Raw genomic sequence first — 20655 nt, 5'->3', positions numbered from 1 at the left:
TCAAAACCGACTGAAGACTCACCTGTCTCACGCATTTCTGTAAACCAATATAACTGTATCTGATGGGCATATTTGTTTTCCCTCCAGATAGATTTTGAAAAGGAGATAATAATTTGTTAGAAGATATCCAAGAACAATGACTAATCCTATACATACTTAAAATGTACTTAACTTGCTATTTAGAGAAAAACAACTATGTGGGATTGCTGGTTTAAATGAGGGGAATTTCATAGACTTACGTGTATGCCTTCAGCCTGTATACTAGCGCACAGATGAAGCTCATCCATCTTTAAGGGGTCAGTTGAATTACTTGCAAGCTGTCACCTGTGCGCATTCCGGCGGCTTTGTGTGATGTCTCTCTGCTGCTTGCTGCCGATTGAACCTGCCCCTAAAATGTCAAAGATTTGGGCTTTCCTGACACCCGTGCTAGTCATGATGGTTGTGAGCAGTTCCCCAAGATGGGTTTTGAGAATCCATTAAATTGTATATTGCAGACTGTGTGCCTGTTACTATAGAAGTGGTTTTGTCATACTTTGTGAGACCTTTAGTGGCTCTCCTGGTATAGGTGATATTACATTTTCAGTGGATTAATATAAAAATGAACCTGAACACTTAATCAGCAAAGGGTTAACCTAAATAAGGACAGTATTTTTCATGGCCGTTTTCAAGATGTTACCTGTAGGTCTGCTGCATCTACAAATAATCCACCTTGGCGCATCTAAAGTCGTCTTCACTAAGCCTAGAAATTTACATAATTGGTCTCTTAAGCATGTATCTAATAATACACTTAAAAGCAATATTAAAAAAAAACAGACTCTGTAGCCATAAACAGATTATTTATTCCGCTATCTGGGATTTGAGAAAATTACGTTATTTTGATGGTTCAGTACAGCTGTAATTTAAAAATGAAATTATACCCCCAAACAAAAACCAAGGAAACGCCAACCTTTTCTTCCCCGGCTTCCCATACCTCTGAGCCTCTCTCTGTTCTCGTATTGTCCCTGAAAACTTTTCCAAGTGCTGATTAATTCACAACACATGGGCCCTTTCCATTATCCCTTCTACCAATTTAGTTGGTGCATTCTCCGTTGTGGAAATACATTGACAAGAATATACAATACACGTGTTTTAAAGTTGTGTTGGCAAAAAAGTGGTGGTCTGAGAGTGGACCTGCACCATTCATTAGCTTAATATACAACTCCATGACCTTTGAAAATGAGTAGATAGGTAATATCCCTAATATTGACTCCAAGTTGCTAGTAATTAATACACCTGGGACTGATGACGTTCAGGTTGCAGAAGACTCCGGTGGATTCACTAATATTAACATAACTCTTGGACCATAGCTGTCTACTGCTGTAAATGTCCAACTAAGGGGCTCATTCTGAGTTGGGAGCAAGGCGCAAAAAAAAAAAAAAAGCAGCAAATAACTGTGTACCTGGCCAAACCATATTGCACTGCAAGGGGTGCAAATACTTTTATTATTTTCGCATACAGGGTAAATACTGGCTGTTTTTATATGTAGCCCACTATTACTGGATACCTGCAATTTTATATTTGAGCTTTGACATGCCCCATCCCTAATCAAAACCTCTCTGCCCATATATCAGCACAACATGCCTTTACCAAGGTGCAAAGTCACATGCTTTTTTTTTTATATTTTTTTTTGGCTTTGCTCCCAACTTTGAATCGGCCACTAAACGACCAAGCATGCACCTCTCTGCTAGGGCTTGCAGTTCAGGTTTACATCAATCTACTAGCCAAAGGACCCGGGTCACCATGGTCTGCCCCCTCACTGCTGTGCTCCACCCACCCGCCGCTCTGTAACGGCACGCTCTCCCTCTCTGCCCGCTCAGCCTCCCCATCCCGCCGCGCTGATAGCCACCGATGCATTCTAGAATATGTTCTGCAGTGTGAGTTGTTGCACATCTTTGTCACTACATGTCCGTAAAGCCTCTACACTTGTTAATGGACATAGAATCTACTACCCTTACATATTTAGTATTCGTATATTCTCCGGAACTATGGGACAGGCATGGCTCCTTTCGACCTGCATACTTTGATCCTCTTCCTGTTCGGCCTTAGGCCGGGTACGCCTCATGCAATATATTGGATGATCTGTTGTTTTGAGGCAAATCGGAACGACCTATTGTCCATATTGCTTAGTGAGTACCACATCATGCATTCACGTGCGTTGTGAGTGATGTCGTCCCATCTGATGCGCTGCACGTCAGACGGGCCAACCACGCTGATCATGGCATGCAGGTAAATTGGGGGATAGAAGGGTATATCTTTCGGGCATGGAGTTGGCTAGAATGCAAGTGTTTCTGATGTGTACCCGGCCTTACAGGCATTTGGCTACAGCAGACAGACCTGGTTCCTCAGCACTAGTGCCAGTCATGATTCCTGCCAATCACCCATCAGCTTTAGACTAGATTATTGTGATGTGCAGTGTGCCCACACCATTGCGACTTGCGCCCAACAGAATGTCTGTGTGCTTCATAAGACTGCAAGTTTCCCACATCTATTCTGACTGTGGTGTAAGGTGTGATTTTATACCCATATGCTGAAGGCGAGGGCAGAGGCTGGCGTCATGGGGTCTCCGCTCACGGGCAGCTCCTAACCAGTATTGCTTAAAGTTTTCCCCGTACACACAGACCTGCAGTAAACCTAATATAAAATACCACAATGGCTCCGCAGCTCTCAGGATGCAGCTATGACTAAGGTTGTAAAGTTTATTTATTTATTTTTTTTATCTCCTCCTTCCCTAACCCCTTACCCCCCCCCCCCCCCCAATCGGTGATTATAAATATTTTCTGAGCATCTTTAGTTACTAGTGGCGGAGAGAAAAGCATCCATTAAGGTTTCCCCCTTAATTACGATGAAATATCACAAAATAATCAAGTCTAAAACAAAAATACATTTCTTTTTAAAAGTAGTCTGTCCGCCCTTATCTACAAAAACCAGTAGATTATTTGCAGTTATTTAACCTAAGGGCGTTTTCGTGCGCGTCTCCCATTCTACTGTAAGCCTGATGTTATGTGACAGTGCTGCTTAATTTTACAAAGTCTCTTCTTACTTTTCTTCCATAAACAGGAGTCCTGAACTCTGCCCCTCTCCTCCTGCCGGGAAGACATGCTCTAAATGCTACTTTACTCGCAGCCAGTGCTGGTGGGATGATTCCCTACATGCTGGACCCCAGTTACACAACTGGCATCGCGTGTCTAGGCTCCGTGTCCGCCCTCTCTGCTGTTATGGTAAGTGTCAAAACAAAGCTCTTCGCCTGCCATTCAGTGCCTCTCGTGGAGATGCTTCTGAGCAGGGAAGAGTGCCTACAATGCATCTTCAGAGAGTGATTTGTGTAACTGTATGTTACGTTAATGGCATTTAACACCACTTTATAGTTAGCACACACAGAAGCTGATTCTGAGCCAGAGCGACTGATATTTCATGTAAACACCCACCAATCGCTATTTAAGCGTATACTGATGCTGACACCTCTGGGGGTTAGGTGTAAACACTATGAAAATGCTTTATAATGTGTATTTCCTGTATTTTTATCCCATGAGTTCAACTTGCGCCCGGTTGTGTGTTCCCCGCAGGGCGTTACCCTAACGGCTGCCATCGGAGGGGCTGACATGCCGGTCGTCATCACAGTGTTAAACAGCTACTCTGGTTGGGCCCTGTGTGCGGAGGGTTTCTTGCTGAACAACAACCTGCTGACCATTGTTGGTGCTCTCATCGGTTCCTCTGGAGCAATCCTGTCCTACATCATGTGTGTGGTAAGGAAAGGCGCAAATCCTATGTCCAGTTAGGTAGCTTGTTCCAGGCCCCCCCCGCAGTTGCATAGGTGTAAATGGGGTGTTTTATTTTTGTTTTAGATAATGCAACAAAACTACTGTATGGATAGCATTATATCCAAAGTTCAGACATGCACTTATCTATCATTTCCATGGGCGACATTGAGAAGCAAATTTTCCTGGAAGACGAGCTGACCATAATCTGAACCCCCCCCCTGCAACCAGTATCAGTGGCAAACGCAGGATTTTGAATGGAGGGTTTCCAAATCATTGCTTACCGAACCAATGAAAAAACATTAGCCGCAAATAAATAAAAAATTTAAAAAAAAAAAAAAATATATATATATATATATATATATATATATATATATTCACACATAGAAACGGCTTACACAGGATTTGGGACCACTACAGTAAAATATACCATTCAGCCTATGATGGGGTACACACACACTGACTGATACAGACACACACACCTCTAGCACTAAAATATATGAATGCAGCAGGCAGACAAACACAGCCAGCAGGATTTATTAAAGACTCCCCTCTCCCCAGTAGTGGCCCCCTTATACAGTGCCCCCAGTAGTGGTCCCCCTATGCCGTGCCCCCAGTAGTGGCCCCCCTATGCCGTGCCCCCAGTAGTGGCCCCCCTATGCCGTGCCCCCAGTAGTGGTCCCCCCTATGCCGTGCCCCCAGTAGTGGTCCCCCCTATGCCGTGCCCCCAGTAGTGGTCCCCCCTATGCCGTGCCCCCAGTAGTGGTCCCCCCTATGCCGTGCCCCCAGTAGTGGTCCCCCCTATGCCGTGCCCCCAGTAGTGGTCCCCCCTATGCAGTGCCCCCAGTAGTGGTCCCCCCTATGCAGTGCCCCCAGTAGTGGTCCCCCCTATGCAGTGCCCCCAGTAGTGGTCCCCCCTATGCAGTGCCCCCAGTAGTGGTCCCCCCTATGCAGTGCCCCCAGTAGTGGTCCCCCCTATGCAGTGCCCCCAGTAGTGGTCCCCCCTATGCAGTGCCCCCAGTAGTGGTCCCCCCTATGCAGTGCCCCCAGTAGTGGTCCCCCCTATGCAGTGCCCCCATACATACACTAACACAGACACACACCGCTGCGCAGCCAGAGCTTACCTAAAAACACGAATGCAGACTTAGCCAAATAATTAGAGAAGTCTGGCACCACCCCCGCTCCCCCGGCCCCCCACCTACGGTGTGCGGCTCCGGGACTCTAGAGTGCTGGCAGTAGTGGCATAGAGTGTCACCCGGCGGCAGGTGCACTCATCCTCGCTCTCACTGTGCCCCTGTGGAAAGTGACTGGGAGGGGCTTGCACACTGAGCTCCCCCCTACAGCCAGCCCAAGCAGTATAACAGGGACTCTTGAAAAAAATTAAGTAATATTGTTCAGCTGCTCGGGCCGACGGCGATGGAGCAACGGGCAGGGGGGTTTCTAGGATAACTTGAATAACATTGATTATCTGGTTACAATGGCACCTGCCCAGAGGTGGGATACATTAGGCAGCAAGTGAACACTCAGTTCTTGAAGTTAATGTGCTGGAAGCAGGAAAAATGGCCCAGCATAAGGATCTGAGTGACAGTAACAAGGGCCAAATTGTGACGGCTAGATGACTGGTATAAAGTTATCTCCCAGTGTGGTATTTTCCCATACAGATGGGCTCTAACTCATCTGCAGTTGCATCAAACAGCCCCTCGTGGACGACGTGTTGCGTGATCCTCTGCTAGCGCTGGGCGTCTTTTATGCCGAAAATGTGTCTAAGTCACAATGTGATGCGACTAAGACGCAACCATCAGACTGTCCTTATTAATGTGATATGTGACACTTGTATATCTGTGTGCGACTGAGTCTATCATTCATCATGCACAGGGCTACCATGCGGCGGTCGCAGATTTTTTCCCACACTAAGTGCCATTTACATTCTCAGGTGCACACAGATATACAGGTGTCACACATCCTGGTGCGTCCTAGTCACATCGGTATACGTTTAGGATGCCGGCAGCCGCAATACCGACTGCCGGCTTCCCGACTCCTGAATTCCGGCTAGGGTTAGGTTAGTTAGTACTTACCTGGGGACGATCGGGATTTCCAGCGCTGTCGGGCTGCTGCTGCCGGGATCTCTTCCTCTGTCGGCCTGACGCTGCCGGGATTCGAACTGCCGGCCATACGGTTCCGTCACATCACATTGGGACATAGATGCATTTTCGGCACAAAAAGGTGCCCAACGCTAGCAGAGCTGTATGGGACCCGACGGCTCACTCACGCCAGGCATATCGCACTGCATGGTGTATTGAGGCTAGATGAGCATGGACACCTCTATATGCAATGGTTAGTGCCTGCCAAAAGCGGTCCAAAGAAGCACAACCAGTGAAGAGGCGGCCGGGTCATGGGCATTCAAGGCTCTTTATTCTGCATGGAGGGTGAAGGCTAGCCTGTCTGGTCCGATACTGTAGCACAGGTTGCTGACAGAAGGTGTCAGAACACGCAGTGCATCCCAGCTTCCTGCTTATGGGTCTGGGAAGCTGCAGACCAGCCCATGCTAACCCCTGTCCACTGCCAAAGGCAATTACAATGGGCACGTGAGCATCAGAACTGGACCATGTATCAATGGAAGAAGGTGGCCTGGTCTGAAGAATCATGTTTTCTTTTACATCCTGTGGACGTCGGGTGCATGTGCATCATTTACCTGGGGAAGAGATGGCTCCAGAATGCACAATGAGAAGAAGGCAAGCCAGCGGAGGCAGTGTGATGCTCTGGGCAATGTTCTGCTGGGAAACCTTGGATCCTGGCATTCAAGTGGATGTTACTTTGACACGTACCACCTACCTACACATTGTTGCAGACCAAGTACAGCTCTTTGTGGCATCGGTATTGCCAAATGACAGTGACCTCTTCCAGTAGGATAATGCGCCTTGTAAACATTGTTCAGGAATGGTTTGGGGGACATGACAAAGACTTCAAGGTGTTGACTTGACCTCCACATTCCCCAGATCTCAAGATGGAGCATCTGTGGGATGTGCTGGAGAAACAAGTCCGAGCCATGGAGGCCCCACCTTATAGGACTTAAAGGATCTGCTGCTAACATCTTGGTGCCAGATACCACAATATTAGGCAGGTGGTTTTAATTTTATGGCTGATCAACATGTAACACACACACACACACACACAAATAAAGTAAAATATTTGTCACATTCCATTAATACATCTGAAAACCTTTAAACCTAACCTGGATATAAATGGTTTTTGATGAGCGCTAAAGGGGTTGAGAAGTCGGTAAATTTGTAACCTTTGAGCTAGGGAAAGTGGTGTCTGATGCTAGCAGAGGGGCTGCATGGCACGGGGGGCTTTGATGTCTGAAGTGGTTTGATGAGCAGCGGAAGCATGTGAATTAAGGGGATTGAGGGGGGATCTGCAGCAAATTTGTGGCCGTCTTCTATATTGTGTGCTTTTAATCAGTGTCATCTTTAATTGGTTTACTTTAAAGCGTACAGATAACACAACATTTGTTTACCTTGAAGTCCTGTAATGGTTATTCAGCTATTTCTATTTTTTTTTTTATTTTTTTTTTTACCATCTGATTTGTGTGGATAAGTTGCTAAGTCTTGTTAAAATCAAAGCTGTGTTTGGCTGAGTAACTTATTTGTGTTTTGAAAGAGTACGTTGGTTCATGAAAGATGTGAGTGTATTCAGCAGCGGCTTCCTCTGTTTATTATAACCGCATTAAATGGTGCCTCTGAGTTCTAGGGTTACTGGACATTGATGATCCGTGCCACACATTTTGTAGGTCTGCTTGACGACGACCACGCCGTAGCGTTTCCATGGCTTCTAATTGGCCATTAAAAAAAGGGAATCAGTATGATTTACCGCCGGACCCATGCCCGGCGGGTTGGTATCCCGACAGCGGCATCCCGGCAGAGGAGCAAATCCCAATCGTCCAAGGTAAGTATTGTCTAACCCAATTCTACCCCCTAACCCTCCCTTAGGGGTGCCTAACCCTAACCTTCCCCCCAGTGCCTAAACCTAACCCCTCTCCCTCTTCCCCGCCGCCTAAACCGAAGTCCTCAGGGGGATGCCTAACCCTCTCCCTCCCTCCCACTAGTCTAACCCTAACCTTCCGGTGGGGGTGCCTAACCCTAAGTCCCCGCTGAGAGCCCCTAACCTTAACCCTCCCCCCTCCCCCCTCGCGGCTGTCCACGCTCGGCGCCCAGCATCACTTTGATCGGGATGCCGGGCGCCAGTCTCCCGGCGTCGGTAAAATGACAGGCGTCTAGATTTAGACGCCTGTCATTTAACCCTCCCCGGGATTAAGCAGTCGGGAAGCCGGCTGTCGGGATTAGGTCCGCCAGCTTCCCGACTGCATACTGTACAAAGGATCCCATCTATGCAAACAGCACAATTCTACATTGCTATACCAAGAGAACCGTAGCATCTGCTCACAAAAATATTTAATGGCGAAATCAGAAATGTTCTACTTGTATCTGTTTTTTATGGGGGAAGGTTACCCCAGATACTGGTGTAAATGATCTGTTTTGACCTAATCCTGTGTCAAAAATGGAACTAAGGGTATGAGTATGTTCTACTTGTGTTACAAAGTTATTGGTATGGGCAAATGATATGGTACCTCATCTGTTTTAGTTGTGTTACGCAATTGCCACTCCTAAGTATTCCCATCTTCTGCAGACGTGGCCACAAAGGTACACTGTCACTGTACAGAGAGAGATTCCATCAGTACATTCAGCCGTATTGCTTTTCACGGCTTTTATAAAATGCCCATCTATGCCACAACTACCCATAGTGGTACCTACTGCTATTTACTTTCTGTCAGTGATTGGTACTACCAACTAAACAATATTTTAAATGGAAAGTTCCCTCCTGTTTAACTAGGTGCAGGGGTTTTCAACTCCAATCCTTAAGTAAGCCCCAACAGGTCATGTTATCTGGATTTCTGTCTCTGGAAATTTTGTGGGATAATTACTGACCCAGCAAAATAGATTACCCCACCTCAGCATGGTTAAAGCAATACAGAAAACATGACCTGTTAGGAGTACTTGAGGTTTTAAATTGAAAAGTTTTGACGTAGCACAATTTTAAGTCATAGCAACAGTTAGCAATTTACATTGGTTTATATCAGTATTTGTTGATAGGTTCTTATATATATATATATATATATATATATATATATATATAAGAACCTAAGAACCTATGTGTGTGTGTGTGTATGTATATATATATATATATAATATATATATGTGTGTGTATGTATGTGTGTGTGTATATATATATATAATTTTTTATTATTATTATTTTATTTATTTGTTTCCAGTTATTGAACCATGTTGTCCTAAATTGGTCCTTCCACAGCGGGGCAGCATGAAGACATGATATGACAGTCTCGCTTAGCCAGCGGCCCCAGTGTGCAGGATTATCTACTGGAGATAATCTAGTGCAGATGAGGAGGTGACAGTCGAAATATTTTGATTGCTCCAGCATTCTTCTTTGGAGAACATTTCTTATGGCAGGCTAGATACATATTTGTTGTATTATACAATGCTGTGCGTGTCTGGGGAGACCTGCCACTGGGGGCTTCCTCTGCTGTGTTTGGCCCTTTAGTGTCTGATGATGCAGACACGGAGTGATTAGATGCGCATAAGCAGATAATCAGCCAGGTCAGTCTGGGGCCACAGTGAGCGAGCGTACAGCATGGATTGCACAGTTTGGCACATACTAAGTTGTGTCCCCCTGCATCCTGGCCATGCATGCAATACTATTAGTTTTGTGCTTTACATCATTTAGAATACTGATTTCACTCCTGGGCTAAGGACATGGACGTAGCAGTTTATTACAGTGGAAACGATTCAATTAATTCTTATTTACTGTTACAGAAGCCATTATTTCTTTACATCCGTGTAATGACTAATTGTTATATTTTATTGAAAGCAAATATATTTCACAGTATTGATACATAATGAACATATGACTGTAACGATACAGGAACATGCAAGGCAGCAATCCTATACCTGGGGCATTTCTATAACTTGTTTATAAAGCACATCCTGCTGTATTGTATCCTTTTATCCCATTTATTTATAGAAAATACAAGAGAACATGGGGACCAAAGTACCTTAGCATAAAAGAAATATCACTGCACATGAACTGTTTTTTTTATTTTAATTATTATAATATTTTTATTTCCAACTTTTGCCTGTTTTTAAAAAAAAATTAAAATATTTTTTTTTCAAGCCACATTAACATGCAGATAAAAATAAAAAAGGATAAAAAAAAAAAAAACATTTAAACACGCATCATACTTTAAAAATTATATATAAAGCCCTAAGCATATTTTTCTTTCTGAAGAAGGTCTCCGAAATAATTTTGATATTTAATTTGTACACCCGTCTCCAAATGCAGGGCATGTATTATTGGTGTTGGCCCACTAAACTGCCGAATTCTCCATGATGTAGTTTTGTAAATGTTTTTGGCACCCTTTGTTTTTTTTTTTTTTTTTTTTTTTTTAAATACACTTGTGTTCACTTTCTGGCCGGTATCCTATTAGCCACGAAAAAAAACTGGCTTTTAACTCGATTTTTGCCCGAGTGTCATTATCAGGCTATCCAATTAGAGCTGACACACAGGGTCTGTGAAACCTGTGTGATTTTGCGGGATGTAGTCAGGATGCCGACCGCCGAAATCCTGACTGTGAAAGCCCGGCATGGGACTTAAGACAGGCGTCTAAATACCGTCCGCTCTTAGCCGCGCGGGGGGGTTAATTTTACGGACTCCCGGGGGGGACTTGGGGTTAGGCTAGGGAAAGGGAGGGTTAGGCACCCCTGGGGGGAGGTTAGGGTTAGGCACTAGGGGGGGAGGTTTGGGTTAGGCCCCACTAAGGGAGGGTTAGGGGGGGGAGGGGATTTGGGGACTTGCTTACACTAGTCGGGATCTTCATCTGCCGGCCTTCCGGCGCCGGGATTTCATCCTCCGGGCTTAGGTCCGTCGGTATTACATACCGATTCCCGATTTTGCAATCGTGGCAACGAAAATGGGGCTGATTTGGGGGATTTTGTTTTGCCTGTCTGAGGCAGGTGAAACACAATCCCCGATAACTGCTGGCCTTTGGGGCTAATTGGATAGCCCCCGCTGGATCAATTAGCCGTGGCAAATCACCATGGCCAGTAGGATAACCGGCTTCTGTTTAAGTTCCAAAACGTCACTACTGTTTGAATAAACACCTTGTTTACAGCTTCCACCCTCTGGAGTGCCAATGCTATTTGTTTCTTCTATCTATACTGTATATACAATGTGGAATTCAGTTAACAAGTGTATATAGAATAAAAAAATGTTGTAACATCTCTTTTTGGAAATTATAGTTCTGTAGGGTACAATTTTTCGGGAGATTAGTGTCTGTGTAATGTTTTGTCTATTCTCACCTCTTTTGAACTGTATCAAAGTAAAATCAAGTTAATACCCATTTATGCCAGCCACAGGAGTATGTGACGGTGTGGAGAGAGAATTGTTTTACCACATACCACACATACCATTTAACTCCCATTCACAGACTAAACATTATCCCTGTGATCTTTAGTTTTGATGGTATAATCTCGTGCCTGTGAATCAGCGTATTGTGTTACATTATTAGCAGTTTTGGTTTTCTGTGCAGCCAAGATGAATTCTTCCATTGGACCAAATAGCTGCACAAGCGCTTTCTGTAACATCTGAAATGTAACAATCTAATAAAAAGTCCTTTTCTGTTATGACATGGCTCCTTATCCACCTTTATTTTTCACCAGGCCATGAACCGATCCCTTGCTAATGTGATACTTGGGGGATACGGAACCACATCTACTGCAGGGGGCAAGCCAATGGAGATCACCGGTACCCACACCGAGATAAATCTGGATAATGCAGTCGAATTGATCAAGGAGGCCAATAACATCATTATTACACCAGGTAATGTGTCCTTTATAGGTTATTGGTTGTATGTTCAAGAGTCAGGTATCTTGTATTCATTTTATACCTTGTGCTGTGAACATTGATACGACAAAGCTACGGAGGCTGCAATGACTTCATATAGATGTCCTTTCTTACTGTGACCTCAGTGTCTATGTACTAAGCCTTGGAGAGATAAAGTAGATGGAGATAAAGTACCAACGAATCAGCTCCTGTCATTTTTCAAACGCAGGCTATGTTTTTTTTTTTTATTATTAAATTTGCAAAAATCTAGAAAAAATTATTTTTACACGTTGTCATTATGGGGTATTGTGGGGAGAATTTTGTGGACAAAAATGAATTTATTCCATTTTGGAATAAGGCTGTAACATAAAATGTGGAAAAAGTGAAGCGCTGTGAATACTTTCCGGATGCACTGTACATAGACCCCTGAATCTCTGTAAAAAGGGCCCTGATGCGAGCGAGTGTGCGCAACTTTTCCTCACGCCAAGTTCCGTTGTTCATCTGTGACTGTGTGTGTATGGAAAATTAATTCCTTTACCATTAAGGTCGCAGCCTTGCGTCCCTGGTACACTGTAAGTGCCTGTTCACTGCATCTTTGAAGCGACTAAGATGCCAAAATTTAAACAAGTTGATTATATATGTATGTTGTTTTGGATGTATCTGAAGATGCACCCAAATTATAAAACAGTGGTATTTGTGTCAGGTGTATACTTGTGCTTAATAAAATATTGTAGAGATGCAGCATATAGCAGTAATGGCTAAAGTGACATTACCCTATTTGTACACAATATAATAATGTAATAAAGTGTCATATACAAAAGAGAGAATAGTGCCTGGACAGTAATTTACTAAATAAAGTACAGTGTAATTAAATACTAATGTAATTTTCCCCGTTCAAAAATCCAATGACAATATTCTTTCCTGCTGCAGTCCAAATGGAAATGAGTGCGAATAGACATTTCTAACTTGATATAATAGTCGCACTGCTAATGGTTTAAGTACTACTGTATAACTGTCATGACCAGGGTTTCTCGGCATAGGGGACGACGGGTATTACCTGTGAGGGCGCTGTGGCATGGTCCTTCCGGTGGAGGGGCTGGTAACTGGCGGCGGGTGTTGGCTGTGCGAAGTGTTCTGCAGGCACTGTGTCATTCTGGCCGGTGTAAGCCTGGTGGTGTTTCCATTCCACTCTGGTATGGGCGCCGCCATCTTGCCTCTGGTCATGTGACTTAGCTGCTCCAGTCCTGGCGTGCCACATGCTCTCTCTGACCTATCACGATTCTGCACTGGGTACTTAAGGGAGTTCAGAGCTTCCCATAGTTGCCAGTGCAATGTGTTTCACAGCGCATGCTGTGAGAGAGTTCATTCAATTAATCATCTGCTGCTAATCCAATTAAGATGGCCACACACTAGACCAATTTACACCCAACCAGACAACTAGTTGATTGGTTGGAATGAAAATCTGGTACGGTATGAAAGCAAATGACAATCAGCAATTTGCTCCCAAATGCCGGAAAATGGACAAAAACTGTTGTTTTAACAAATTGTTTAGATCAAACATTTAATAAAACTTGTCTAACAACCATTTTCATCTGTTTTCTGGCATTTAGCAGCAAATTGCTGATCATCATTTACTCCCATACGTTACCAGATTTTCATTCCAACCAATTAACTAGTTGGACAGATAATCTTTAGATGTGTAGCCAGCTTTACTCTATAACCTCTCTGGATTTTATCTCACCAGTATCAATCAGTAACTGTTATCCTGTCTGCAGCCTTGCAGTGACCGTTTGGATTACAAAGACTTTTATTAGTTCTGCCACTACCCGGACATTATTTATTCTTACTTCACTACAGTTTCTAATAATCACTATCCTGTTAATATTCTGGACTTTATTTTATCCGTGTACATGTCTGCAAGTTCACCCATTAAAAACCCCACTTTTCAATTTAAATCTGCTCAGGTGTCTGCTCCTATTACCACCCCGGGTCCATAACAAACCCAGATCCTAACAATATACTGTAGAGGTCAAGACATACATTTGTAGCAGCTTCATAGTGCTGCTGATAGACATCATTATAATGGCATACCACAGAGGTTCCCAAACGCGGTCCTCAAGGCACCCCAACAGTACAGGTGGAAAGATCCATGGTTGAGCACAGGTGACTTAATTAGTACCTCAGTCAATTTGATTTAACCACCTGTGCTCAACCATGTATATCGCTAAAACCTGAACTGTTGGGGAGCCTTGAGGACTGCGTCTGGGAACCACTGGCTTACCAAATAACTAGATAGATCACTTCAGCGTTACTATTGCTGCCTCTACATACAGTGGTAGACCAGTAGCACTACCAAACACTATAGCAAACAAGCAGATGAACGGTTTATAAAGGAGTCTGTACACAGGTTGCATTTTGTTTAGTGGCAGTGTCTAATACCTGCATATTTCTATTGATCTGTATAATGACTTCTGTCCACCTCAGCCCTCTATTACCCACAAATGATGCATCTTCTAGTAGCCATGTATGAGATGCCTTCATTTCTAAATATGTTGCAATTATGTACACATACTTTTATTGTTCTCTGCTGGCACATAAGGTGACTCAATCCTTCAGTACAGAGAAGGCTAGATTTGTGCTTTTATTGTGCATGCACAATATGGAAATAACTCTAATATACCAAAAATGAAGTACCCAACACTAAACAAGACTCAGGACCAAATCTAATAAGTTACGTTTTTGGTTTTTTTGATGAGTTTGAAAATGGCAGAAATCACAGTAAGATGCAGGCGGCTTTGGCCTCGGTCACCAGATGTAATAGAATGTCATTTGTGTGAAATCGGTATGAAAATCAGCGAGTTTCAGGGATTTTTGGAAGTAAAAAGGACGAACTTTAAAAGTCGGCAGAAAATTGATCTGGCCAAATCGATCGATCACACTACCGGCGTTTTGATCTATCTGTCTGGGCAGAAATCAACAAAGGGCCACATTAAACATATATATATTTGTCACTAATTAATGCTCAATGAGGGGCCACAAACATAATGAAATATTGATGAGCCATAATTATATAAAGATTTTATTATTGTATGTACTTATATCATTCATTAAGAATTCCTCAAGTAACATTAAAATATCATTGTCTTCATAATTTGAAATGTTCTTACATTAATTATGGCGTATGAAGATAGTTATTATTTTCTGGGGCCCCTTAACTGAGTAATAAGTAGTGACAAAGTAATACATATGTTTAATGTGTTTTATTTTCTGCCCAGGCAGCCTAAAATGCCCGCAGTTTGAGCAATGTCGCCAGTCAGAGGCGCCACTTTTATTCTGCATATTCTGGCGATTCTCCGGCAAGTTTACATGCCGCACACTATTACGTCTGACCACTTGTATACTTAACATTCCAAAAATCATGGCAGCGACTTGTATCCAATGGAGATTCTGGCGGACTTCTGGAGAGTTTGCCTCTAGTTGCATTCTATGGCATACAGCAACTTGAAATGTGCCAAAATAAATCGCCAGTTATCCCAAATTGTAGGCTATGACATTCCTCCCTCAGTGTGTTTCTCTGTCAGTTACACATATTTTACATTGTATGATGGGACACACACACACACACACACACACACACACACACACACACACACACACACACACACACACACACACACACACACACACACACACTAAACTGGTCCTTTCTCTTATGTATTGCGTGTATGTGAGTGAGCCTTGGTCTGGCCCTGCTACACAGCTCTCACATTTGGCTTGCATTGATTTACTGACAGAGGCCAGCAGCATTTTTGACCTTAAGGATTCTATTTTATCAGCACAGAATTTACTATTTTGACTTCCACAACTAAATGATTGGCCACATTCATAATATCTGTTCTGATGACCTTCAAAACCCAGCTCTGTTTAATGGGGGACACCAACCTAAAAGTACAAATTGACCCATTATGGAATGGCGCGTACGGTTCACAGGCCGCTTGGCAGCGACCTACTCATGTAGTTTTATATTGTTCTAATAAGCGTTTATTAAAATAAAGTAATAAAAAATAAAATCCTGTGCCGTGTTTACTTCATGTTTACGTTGGTCCTTTCCAGGTTATGGTCTATGCGCTGCCAAAGCTCAGTATCCCATCGCAGACTTGGTGAAGCAGCTGACAGAAAGCGGGAAGCACGTCAGGTAGGTGCAATCCTCAGCAGTCACCGTAACCCCCCTGAGAGCACGCTTACTCCTGGGATTTCTCTATAGCTTATTCCTCTGTGATTTCTCTATAGCTTATTCCTCTGTGATTTTCTAAGCTGCTCGTAAGACTTTGTGCGGTTCATTTTATTTTCCTGCATTGAAGAATAATGAAACTATTTTGTAGCATTTTGCATAATCCTACTAAATACATTTATAGCGCATCTTCTGTATGGAATGATGGCTGCAAGGCCATTTGCCGTGGCCCCCCAGTATTCTAGACCGATACTGGGAGGCTGTTTCTGTCTTGGTTCCCCTGTGTGTGTCTTCTGCGTGTCTCACTGACAGTGGGGTCCCCATTTGTTTCTCAGTGTGGTCTGGCAGTGAATCCGAGTGCACTCTGATGCACGGTCAGGCCGGTGCTGTACTGCTGCAGAGCTTAGTCTCGCAAGTGAGACATCATTATCTTGTGACACTAAATTTCGCTGTCTGAGCTTCCCCGGACAACAGGACAGGTAGGTAGGTGGTGGAGGGGAATTACTATGGGGAAGTGGTGGTGGTGGAAGGCAGTGAGATGGGGTAGGATGAGTGAAGAAATGTAATCTACAGGTCAGAGGGGACAGATATATTTCAGAGGAAGGGCATGACGTACCCTCGGCATGAAGTGACCATGTCCCATCAGTGGCTTCGCTAAGCAGCACAGAATACAAATATCTGCCTATGGAGACTTTTATTACAGTACTACTTTCACTTTGACTGAAGTTTAAATTTCATTGTGGCCCTTTCAAATGACTACAATCTCCCAACGTGGCCGTCGGACAAAAAAATATAAATAAATTGCACCTGTTGCATGTGCACTAAAATTATATTATAATTGTGCACGGGATGTAGTGGGTATGCCGGTGGACAGGATGCTGGCCGTCAATATACCGACTCCTGAATCCCGCTGCCCGGCGAAATGCGGACACCGCTATCCGGAAGGGGATTAGGATACCGGTGTCTGCATCTTGACTGCCGGAATCCCGAACGATGGATCCGGGTAGGTATGCGCAGTCAGCCTGGGGAAAGGGGGGGTTAGGTTTAGGGAAATTAGGGTTAGGTACCACTGGGGGGAGGTTAGGGTTAGGCACTACTAAGGAAGGGTTAGGGTAGAGAGAGGGTTAGGTTACTTAACACCGCTGTCGGGATTCTCCACCTTTGGCCTTGCACTGGCAGAATTTGAACTGGCAGCTACTCAGCCGGCAGTGTTTCATACACAACCCTTGTGCACAACCATAGCGGGATATTTGACCAGCCTGGTTTTAGTTTGATTTTATGTAGAGTGGTGGTGAGCTTACATCAAGGTGTTTCTTGATTGAACAGTGCTGCTTGTCATCCATCTAGTTGACTATTTAAATGAGTTATGACTGTTCCTGTAACTGTTTCTCTCTGTCCAGCTCTCTCCTTGTGCATGTCAGCGGCTAATCTTAAAATAGGCTTTTAGTCCCCCCCCCTTCCCGGTAAATGGATGCAATGTAAATTGCTTACTTGTAACTGAACTGTTCCTGGAAGAAGAGAATACGTTCTCTTATGATTGCACACAAGTCATATATCTCCTGCCTCTTCTGTACTTGGTGAGCTGAGGTCTTAATTATCTTCCTTTATTTAATCACAATGGGCATAGTGGCTATAAAGTTGACCTAGGGGAGAATAAACTTGTTTATGCAATTTCAAAACTTCTTGATGTCACAATATGGTTAAATGTAGAATTGCCAACGTGTTACAGGAACATGTGTTAAACTGTGAAGAAAATTTTTGAAGAGCACTGTTCGGCCTTTTGGTCAGTCTGAAATTTTTCATGCATTTTGTGGACAAAACCAGTGTTCATACTTCCAAATCACTGAATACTAGTGACATCACCACGGCATGAGCCAGTCATCAGATTCGAGGGCAGCGGTGGCCAACCTGTGGCTCTTGAGCCATATGTGGCTCTTCCATTGTCCTGATGCGGCTCTCCTGCTGGCTCCCCTGACTGACACTGACTGCTGGAGTGACACATGGAGAGGCTGCTGTTGTAACACATCAGGGGCCGCTGGAGTTGCACATGGAGAGGCTGAATTGTACTATGTGAACCTGTGTTTTTTTCCAATGTATTTTTTGTGGAAGTGGCTTCTTCAGTGTATTTTATGTGGATCTGTTTTTTTCAATGTTTTTAAATATTGTCTTTTTCTTTCTCTTATTGTCTTTTTCTTTCTCTTTAATAGTTAACCTCCCCGGTGATTGTGTGCATGCGCTTTTACATTCTCCTGCAAAAATCATGCCAGGGGCTTGGCCTAGCTGGCACAAGGCCACACCCCTTTTTGCATGTGCGCCTTTCGGCACGCGCATGATCTCGGCTCTTTGACATACCTACAGATATTTTGGGCTCTTTGAATCTGACTGGTTGGCCACCCTTGTTCTAGGGAGTTGCACGGATATCGGGTGTGCTAACAAAATGGCTCACTCGCTGTGTGTAGGTGCCAAGACAGCTTTGATTGTTCGCTTGTTTTTCAACCCTTGCGCCCATCTGCGGACACCATTTGTCTTTAATGAGTATTGGTGTAGTTTGCACATGTCAACCAGTTCAGTATAACTTTTCACACTTTCTGGAAGCAGATGGCCGCCTTCAGCAGTCCATTCCCTCAGAAAGCCAGTGACATCTATACCGAATTCTTCTCATGCTGAATGTGCTGCTTTCAGGCACTTGTCGGCCAATATTCTGTGCCACACGTCATGTTTCCTGACAGTTTTCCCCTTTCACTCTCGCTTCCCATTCAAACCCCCTTGGGATCCATCTTTGACCATCTGCTTATCTCACACTAGCTGTTAGTGAAAGGAAACATTTGTAGTGCTGGCAATATTTTCTGGATTTATACATCTCCTGATATCGGCTTCTGCTCTAGTTCTTCCCCCTTCTAGGTGTTTGTGTTCTGTTATAGAAATGTAAATACAGATGTCTTCTCATAGACTATTGCTGCAGTTGTGCCAAACAGCCCCTCTTGACAAAAGTCCAGGAATGATGAGGACTGTCCATGCAAGATGACGTTTTGCCTCTTTTTGAGTCCCGTTTTTTGGAGGGAAAAATCCGAACTTGGCGTGCAAATTCGAACCTATCCGATCCTGCACATCCCTACCAAAAATGCATCTTAGTAGCATTGTGATTTGACTAGGATGCACCAGATGACTGTGCGGCCACAACTTTTTTCCATGCTCACTTGTGCCAGGTGTCTCGCGCCACATGGCATATTGAGGCTGTATGTATGAGGACACATTTGTAGCTCTGCTCCCCCTGATGCACTGTCCTCTTAACATTTTTGTCATCCTCCTCTGCCTATGGCATGTGCGTCCTATTACTGTTACATCCGAATTCATTCCTGTTCATTCAGGTAGCTTGTTTCACATAGATCCCATTTCATGTACAGTATGCCCAAGCATTCTTTGTTTCTGCAGGTCCCGTTTCATGTACAGTATGCCCAAGCATTCTTTGTTTCTGCAGGTCCCGTTTCATGTACAGTATGCCCAAGCATTCTTTGTTTCTGCAGGTCCCGTTTCATGTACAGTATGCCCAAGCATTCTTTGTTTCTGCAGGTCCCGTTTCATGTACAGTATGCCCAAGCATTCTTTGTTTCTGCAGGTCTCGTTTCATGTACAGTATGCCCAAGCATTCTTTGTTTCTGCAGGTCCCGTTTCATGTACAGTATGCCCAAGCATTCTTTGTTCCTGCAGGTCCCGTTTCATGTACAGTATGCCCAAGCATTCTTTGTTTCTGCAGGTCCCGTTTCATGTACAGTATGCCCAAGCATTCTTTGTTCCTGCAGGTCCCGTTTCATGTACAGTGTGCCCAAGCATTCTTTGTTTCTGCAGTTGCTGAACTATGGGGAAGAAGGGGATTTGCCAAAGAAAAATGTACATTTTATGCACATCACACCACGGGCGCCTTTTGTATTCAGTCTCATTGGTAATCGGTCCATATGGACCGATTTTGGAACACAGCGTGTGCAGGGCTGTACACTTTGGATGTGCTGAGCAGGACTTTATTTTTTCAAATAAGTGCTGTAACTGCCAGTGTCCTTGTTTCAACTTTCCTGTATGCAAAAGTGTAAAAGTATGCATATATAGTGCACCTGTATGTGAAATAATGGCCATACATCTGACTTCATGTGTATTTTACATAATCATATAATCATGATGTGGGAAAGCTCGATTTCACTACGGCACTCATGCTGCCCCATACATATACACATATTGGGGGGGGAGTAGTACTGGTTAGCATTATTGTCTTATAGCCCTGAGGTAATGAGGAGAGCCCCCCCCTTAATCCACCTCTGGCACCAATGCACTGAGGCTGTTACATGTGACAGCCTCAGCCAATAAGAATCAGCCTGATTCTTATTGTCTATTGCTATCACATGTGAGAGCCGCGGCTTCAACCAGCAGTTAATTTTGGAGCATCTAGCCAATAAACATCAGCCGGATTCTTATTGGTTGCTGCTGGACATCCACAGCGATCTACCGGTCGAGTGTCCACAGTTGATCGCAATCTACGTTTAGGCCAACCCCTGGCCTATGTGTTTTACCGTTTGATAAAATTGCCAGCGATGAGCATTGTGTAGTCTCCAGCAGCTTTGGAGGCAATTGTAGGAAAACTTCATTTTAGTTCAATTCCCAGTGTCATGCTCATTTTCCTTTGAAGAC

At 44.0% G+C, this 20655-nt stretch overlaps 1 protein-coding gene across 1 annotated transcript in view; it reads left to right on the top strand.

Annotated features, from left to right (window-relative positions):
* The window catches only part of NNT (nicotinamide nucleotide transhydrogenase), a 120058-nt gene that overhangs the window by 83808 nt on the left and 15595 nt on the right, over positions 1–20655 (top strand). Inside the window, exons 16-19 of the mRNA XM_088469433.1 lie at positions 3097–3257; positions 3603–3782; positions 11585–11744; positions 15861–15942. Of these exons, the coding sequence (XP_088325559.1) occupies positions 3097–3257; positions 3603–3782; positions 11585–11744; positions 15861–15942 (583 nt within the window). The remainder of the gene's footprint in view (positions 1–3096; positions 3258–3602; positions 3783–11584; positions 11745–15860; positions 15943–20655) is intronic.

Source organism: Taudactylus pleione, unplaced genomic scaffold (assembly GCF_031769625.1).
Source record: "Taudactylus pleione unplaced genomic scaffold, aTauple2 ptg000092l, whole genome shotgun sequence".
Classification (NCBI taxonomy): domain Eukaryota; kingdom Metazoa; phylum Chordata; class Amphibia; order Anura; family Myobatrachidae; genus Taudactylus; species Taudactylus pleione.
The sequence above is the reverse complement of the archived record's forward strand: the minus strand, read 5'-3'. Positions and strand labels throughout refer to the sequence as shown.